The following is a 7,402-nucleotide window of genomic DNA, read 5'->3' as shown; positions in this document are numbered from 1 at the left end:
CATCGACAACTTAAGGCTTCAAAACTTTAATTGAAAACCCTTTAGTTCCAATTTAAGATGATTCATCTTCCTGGAGAACAGAATAGGGCAGCTGATGCAATATCTCGCCAACCATCTGTGGAACCAGTTCGGAGAAGGAATCTATCTTGCAGACGACGTTGCCGCAGTAAAAATATCCAACCATCTCCCTACTGCCAACACAGTTCCAGTATCACTACCTTACAAGGAGCTGCCATTCGCAACCATTTCTGCTTTGAGGAAACAAACAGTGATGCTATCATGTTGAGTTTACAACATATCATTGAATCATGCACACCTTACACGAAGACAGACATGCCCTCAACACTGCATGAATACTTCCCACATCGTGAACACCTTTGGACATTAAATGGTGTCATCTCGTACAAAAACCGAATTGTTTGAACACTAGCTGTTGGAGAATATGTGCGAAACCAGAACCAAGTTGGACTGCACCCCACGAAATTGGGACAAAACTGTAGTGATCGAGGTCAAACAATTCGACCAGCATGGTGTCTGCGTAGATGGATCTGAAAGGACCACCCACCACAATACAACCCTTTCAGTACAACCACAGAAAATGATATATTTAGTTTTACACAGAGACGAAATGAAAACATTTAAAAAGCAGAAGAACTTATGTCTTAATTATATTTTTAAACAGTTTTTATTAAAACTACAATGGGGCTGGTTAATTGCGCTAGAAGAATAAAAATTACAAAGTGCACGCACAATGATAAACTCGACCAGTTAAGTCTTAAAATTTAAATTCTAGAGGTTTTGCTCCTCTAAAGAATATGCTCATATAAAGGAACACAATTCTTCCTTTTTCCAAGGAGGTAATTGGCACAAAAATTAAACAAACAAAAAGACAGAGAGATAGTAGGACAGGACTTCTGTAAAGGGTACAAGGGTTTCGACTCATATTCGTGAACTTGGTTCACGAATATGAGTCGAAACCCTTGTACCCTTTACCCAAAATGTCTAGCTGAGTCAGCTCAAAAGAGGTCTGCGAACAGTCTTCAGCAGGAACTAGACATTTCTTTCATCCATAACTTTTCATCTGACCTACTCTGTACAATCTTGTGTGACTGGGGTAAGAAGTGGAGTCGTCACTCTCCAAAGATAGGACCTGGTACAGTCAAACCCCTTTGCTGGCGTAATTTTTATGTTTTTCGCTTTTATTTTGACTGGGGTAATAAGTGGAGTCGTCACTCTCCAAAGACAAGACTACAAAAAAAAATAATAATAATAAAAAACATAAAAAAAATAAGAATAGTCAAACCCCCTTGCTAACATAAGCCGGAAGTTATGGTGCTGACTGCAATTTACCTAACCTCCTCAAGGAAAAGGATGTAAGGTTGTACACCATTAAGCAAGCTTTGTTTGCAAGGGACCACTGCTCTGTCGTTGCAATGAAACCACTTACCATGCACTTGGTTATAAGCAACAGTAGTGTAATGGCCATTGTTCAAATTTCCAGAGTGGTTAATTACAGCCCTTAAGTTGTAGTGCTTGCGACAAGAGACTTCACTGTCTACAGTGATAGGTATAGAAACGGTGCCCGGGTAAGATGTGACAGATGAACAAACCTTAGACGCAAGACCTTTGTTATAGGCAAAGCACTTTAATTGCAGAAATAAAATTGAACTGCACTCTGCGACCTCTTTTTCAACTGTTGCAGTTTGGTAACTATTGCAGTAGTGACAGAAGTACGAGTTGACACCTGACAATCCTTCGCTCTCCAAAAAGTTATTTATTGAAGATTGTACAGTCGATGTCAAGGGCAGTTGAAGAAATGGACTTACTTGCTCAGAGGTGCTAATATTATTGCAAGCGCTGCAAGTAGTGCAGATTTTCACACGAGTGTTGAATAATCTACCAAAGAAAGGAAAGGCTAAGGACAACTCTGGTATGAGATACTCAAGAATCTCTAGGGCATCTTGCTGAGAGAACGGATTAAAAGCAGCACCCCTTGCATTAGAAACATGGCCTTTTAATGCATTTAGAAATGAAGAAGTGTTCACTGGAACCTTGGAGGAGGATATTTTGCGTAGAATACTTACAAAACATATTGGAATCATTTGCAGAGATAGCTGTGGTGACTGCGGGTAACACATAAAAACATTGCAAGATGGAATTGATGTAACATGTGTTGCCCAAATTTAGCAAGCCGCTGTTGCTGCCAAGTGATTCTTGTGCAGGCAAGGTAGTGGAGCTCTTTGTTACTCCCTAGGGATTCGTGTCCTTAAAGCTAGTGGTCGAAGTTGCGTGTGACTTGGATGATTTCTTTGAAACAATCTAAGAATCTCGAGATAGCCAGATGTAAAACGACGATCGCATAGATGACTCAGTAAGAGATTTCAGAGTGGAACGCACAGACATGTTAGAAAAGCCGAGGCGACGGAGGCAGATTCTAACTGTTTCGGAACAAAGTCCTCTAGCTCCTACTTCAACGGCAAAGAAATGCACAGACCAATTGTTTAATCTCATGACGGAAAAAAGTGACGAGTATTTATCAACCTTAACTGCATGCCAAGTCTCCATGTTCTCTTCGCATGGGCAAGTTAATTCAGGGATAATTACAGTTTTGGTCATGGCAGAAGTTAAAAGTATGTCCGGACGAAGTTGCGTTACAGCAAGATAAGGTGGTACTATAAAGGTTAAATCTAAGTCTGACAATAATCTCCAATTCCCCGTTCCCTCTATACGATAAATGCGCAATGCATTCTGGTAGTTGTAGTCAACAGCAAATTAGCAAAAGTTTGCTCGCAGTAGCGTAGTTTGTTTACATCTGTTAAATACGCAAACTACTATGGGGATAATATTATCTCCAACATTTAAAAATATAATTTTGCTATGGAAATAACGGAAAAAAGATTTAACGCCATTGTACTGTGATTCTATTTTTAAATAAGCAGTAGCACCATGGACAAATTATTACAGCCTGAAGATACATCCTCAAATATTTTATCAACAACAACCTTGGACCCTAGTTTTTCTAAAAACTCTTGCACGGGTACAAGACCAGTATTTAGAGAGATTACTAACGAGGAATATTCCTCCTGTGATATCGAAGAAAAGGTGCAAGGAGAGATTAAAGATTGATCACAAAGTTTGGAGCTTCTCCCACCTTTAAGTCACGAAAAAATACATGGCTATATGGTTTTAGGAGAAAGCTTTGACAATAAGGAGAGAGGAGCTATAAAACATAAAATTGCTGGCTATCAACTATTTAAAGATGGTTATGTCAAGAAAGTTAGGGTAAAGCCAAACATAAAGGCTGAGAAATTATCCTTCATTGTGAAAAGTTTTGTGGTTGCTTCAATGAGGAAAGATAGATACACTGTTTACGTACATTTGTGTCAAGCATCTGGAGACATTCTGTATGCCAAATGTAATTGCAAAGCTGGTGCAAGCGGATGCTGCAAACATGTTGCAGCACTACTCTACCAACTTGTGGAATTTAAACAGTTAAATTTAAATATCATTCCAGATGATAAAACTTGTACTGATAAATTGCAGCAATGGCATGTTCCTGGTGAGGGCAGAAACGAGGCAATAAAATTTTCAGAACTGAAATTCGAAAAAGCTAACATAACGAAAGATCTGTTGTCGACACGAAAAAGACCTATTGTGTGTGGTAAAAGAGATTATTGTGCATCCCCAATTTTTACACATGAGCCTTCACAAGAAAAAATTAAAAAACTAAGCGATGATTTATTTGCTTTGGGTCAAGGTGTTGTTTTTGCCAATTTATTGGAAAGTAATAATTATGTTCGATCTTCCTTCTATGAAACGTCAATTACAACATATAATAATTTGGAAGTAGACCAAATAGAAATCAGACAAGTTGTCAGTGGAGTGGTAGAGTCATTAAATGGTTCTTTAGAACTTAATTTGCTTAAGTCTGATGATCAAGATTTTGTTACACGCAAACTTCAGATGTCACATGCAGATGTTGCTCAAATTGAGTCTACCACGTTACAACAGTAATTATCAGATACCTGGTATGACGAAAGAAAAAAGAGATTAACTTCTTCAAATTTTGGTTATGTTATCAATAGACGTAAAAACATATACCCTAAATCAATAGTACAAAAATGTTTTCCTGAAAACTTAGGTAAAATAAAGTCAACTGCTTGTGAGTGGGGCAAGAACAACGAATCCGAAGTATTGTTATTGTATGAGAAACAATTTAAAGTTCAAGTTGAAAAGTGTGGCTTTTTTGTTAATCCGAAATGGCCATGGCTGGGTGCAAGTCCTGATGGCATTTTTAAAAGTGGCGATTCAGTGAAGGCGATAGAGGTTAAGTGTCCCTATTCAAAAATTAACATGTCAATACTTGAAGCTTGTGGGGATAAAAAATTCTTTCTCCAACTCGACAATGGACAGCCAAAGCTTAAGAAAAATCATGTACATTTCTTTCAGTGTCAAGGCGTTTTAGCCATTACAGAGCTACAAGAGATTGACTTTATTGTTTATACTGTGAAAGACATGCACATTGAAACCATATCATTTGATAAAGCCTTGTGGGAATCAAAAATGTTGCCTGAGCTTACAGATTTTTACTTGAGTTTTTGAAAGATAAAATATTTTCTGTCTGAAATGCGCCCAACATATAAATCTGAAACAAATGTAACAGCCCCATTTGGTGCTATTCCAATTAAACCTTTTGCTGTATTGTGGTGTTTGTAGTTTGAAAATGTAGCAGATTGGCTTCTATACGAAGTTGGCATTTCGATAAATGTTTCAGTACAGTCTAAAATTATTCTAGTGCTTGGGTAGAGTTCTTTGAAACACTTCGGCATTGTTTCAACAACTTTAATTTTTGTAGCCCATATTGGCAGCATACGTTATTGTGAGTAGAGGAAGTCTATCCATGTTATTAATATACGACTGATGTGACTTGTTGATAAGTTAAATCGCACACTCATGTCTTCGATAGGAAATCCACATCGCAATCGGCATAATGTTAAAAAAAATTCTTCTTCAACAGATAAAGTTCTTGGACGCCCTTTTTTTATACAATCTGGTGATATGATTTTTTCCATATTTGTATTTGACCCCCAATATATTAGTGAATTAGCACCAGGTTTTAAATAATCGAGTAGAACTGTGAATAACTTGTAAGATTCAAATCCAGTATAGAACCTAAAGTGCATTTCATTATGTTTAAACCGGTCAATTGTAAATTTATGACCTTGTATTTCTGATTGTAAATGTTTTACTGTTTGTTCATATTCTTTTTCTTTTGATGACATTTGTACTTTTAAATTATCCATTTCTTTTTTTAACCTGTCTATTTCATTTTGTAACTCCTGCTCAGCATTAGGAGGGTCATTCTGTTCAAGTTTACTTTTTTTAGCTACAGGAATGTACTCTTTCTTTAGACCTTTACTATTAAGAGTTTTTCTAGGTATGGTGACAGATGGCTTGATAGTTTTTGGCACTATAGTAGGAATGTTGTTCATGTAGGTTTTTTTACCTCCCACAAAATGTGCTGAACATACTCTGTGTGCCACTGAAGGTTTAAAATCTTTCCTGCTAATCTTTCCAAGCCATATTTGGCGCAGTTTCTCATCCTTTGGAATTACGTAAAATGATAATTCAGGGTTTCTTTTAGAGTTGTTGTAGCACAGGGGAACACAACATGTGAAGCCACCTCCTTTACTTGATTTTGGTGTTTGTAAACCATTTTTGTAAGTTGTGCACGATACATTGCATACAGGAGGCTCGACTGGTGATACAAAATTAGGAGAATGAAATGAGTTTTCAAAAAAACAGTCATATTGTTTATTATGTTGACTACAACTACCAGAATGCATTGCACATTTGTCGCATAGAGGGAACGGGGAATCAGAGGCCAGGTGAAGGATACCTTGAATTTTTGAACGCTTTTTGGTGGGAAGACGTTTACCAGCTGGAACAAAGGATATTTTATAACATCTAGATGGTTTTGCTGGCTCATAATCGGACATGAACTTCTGAATGGCTGTCACTAACACATGTAAAACAGTATCGTGGCGGTACGTGAATCTACCTTGTGAAAGGGCTAATTTACAAGCGCCTAAAATGTGGGACACGTTACAAGAGGGTTTTTTGCAAAGGGTGCAACTTTTGTCACTTTGAATTCCCCACTTGACAAGATTTGTAGGAGAAGGAAGCGTGTCATAGGTTGCGCCGATGCAAAACGAAGATAAACTTTGCGGCAGAGACAGTAGGTTCTTCCAAGAAAAATCGTATTTAATAAACGAGCACCATTTAGTCCAGTTACCTTGGACATGAAGCTGAACGGCTCGAGCATAATAGATGTCTTCCTCATTGTCCTGCACAACATCTGATACAAGTTTGCGGTAAGAATGGGTATCAATTTCTGGGACACTCTTATGGCTTACCAGTCCCAAGCCTGCCCTACCAAACTGGTGGAAACCAAGTATTTTCTTGAAACTTATGTAAGAAATAGAGTGATGGAGTCTCCGCCACTTTCTTATGAAGAAAGAAAACTTTTGTTCTAGTGAAACAATACGAGATAACGGAACTTCGTAAATTAAAAAAGGCCATCGTATTCAGGGAATTGGAAGATGATGCAAAAACTACACTTTGTGAATGCCTCTATGGGAAGACTTATCTATAAGTTTGACTTGCTCTACAGCGTTAACAATAACCTGTTGGACAACAGCTGAATCTGACAAATAAGTCAGAATTAATTAAAGGCATTGTGTTCAGAGGACACAATTTGAATAGCCAAATTAATACCCCTTTGCCTTTCAGGCCTAAGAATAAAAATCCATGCACTTCAATTTATTAAAATCCTCCCTAACTATCAATTTAAAAACAAACCCCCCCTCTCCCTTATTAAGTCAGACCGATTAGGTTACTAAGAGTAAGAAAAGTTTTGCTTATTAATAAAAAAGACTTTAGATATATTCACTAACTACAATAAAAGTATGGCCTCGTCAGTCCTTAAGGGTATATAAGCAAAGATTCCAATCAGCCTTCCCGTTAAGTGTGGTGTGGCTGAATGAGTATGGATGGACACCGTCGTCACTTTTAGCTTAGTCCTATTTAAGCTGAACAAACTAAAATGAAGTAAAAATTAAAAAAAACACATAATTCTGTAAGACACATTGCCCTGGGATTTCAGACTCTTTTGGATGCCTATTTTTGGGCAGAAAATGTATGCCTAGACAAAGAAGGACCCATGTTGAAGTTTATTTTAAAGCAAAAGCCTGCTTGACCTTGGAATTCAATTGTTTCTTGGATTAATTGAGGATACAGAACTCATTAGCTTGAACAGCACAACCTGCTGCAAATCTATATCACAAATTTTTAACCAAAATATAGGTGACATTCCTTAGCCACTGCCAGCATTTTTTTGTTA

General features: G+C 37.4%; 1 protein-coding gene across 1 annotated transcript; it reads right to left on the bottom strand.

The window, feature by feature from the left end:
• Positions 1 to 4,791: 4,791 nt before the first annotated feature.
• LOC130629250 (uncharacterized) lies at positions 4,792 to 6,581 on the bottom strand. Its single transcript, XM_057442389.1, has one exon. It carries the CDS (start codon positions 5,997 to 5,999, stop codon positions 4,875 to 4,877), a length of 1,125 nt encoding a protein of 374 aa, XP_057298372.1. The 5' UTR covers positions 6,000 to 6,581; the 3' UTR covers positions 4,792 to 4,874.
• Positions 6,582 to 7,402: the final 821 nt, after the last annotated feature.

The sequence above is a fragment of the Hydractinia symbiolongicarpus genome, chromosome 15 (assembly GCF_029227915.1).
Source record: "Hydractinia symbiolongicarpus strain clone_291-10 chromosome 15, HSymV2.1, whole genome shotgun sequence".
Taxonomy (NCBI): Eukaryota; Metazoa; Cnidaria; class Hydrozoa; order Anthoathecata; family Hydractiniidae; genus Hydractinia; species Hydractinia symbiolongicarpus.
The sequence above is the reverse complement of the archived record's forward strand: the minus strand, read 5'-3'. Positions and strand labels throughout refer to the sequence as shown.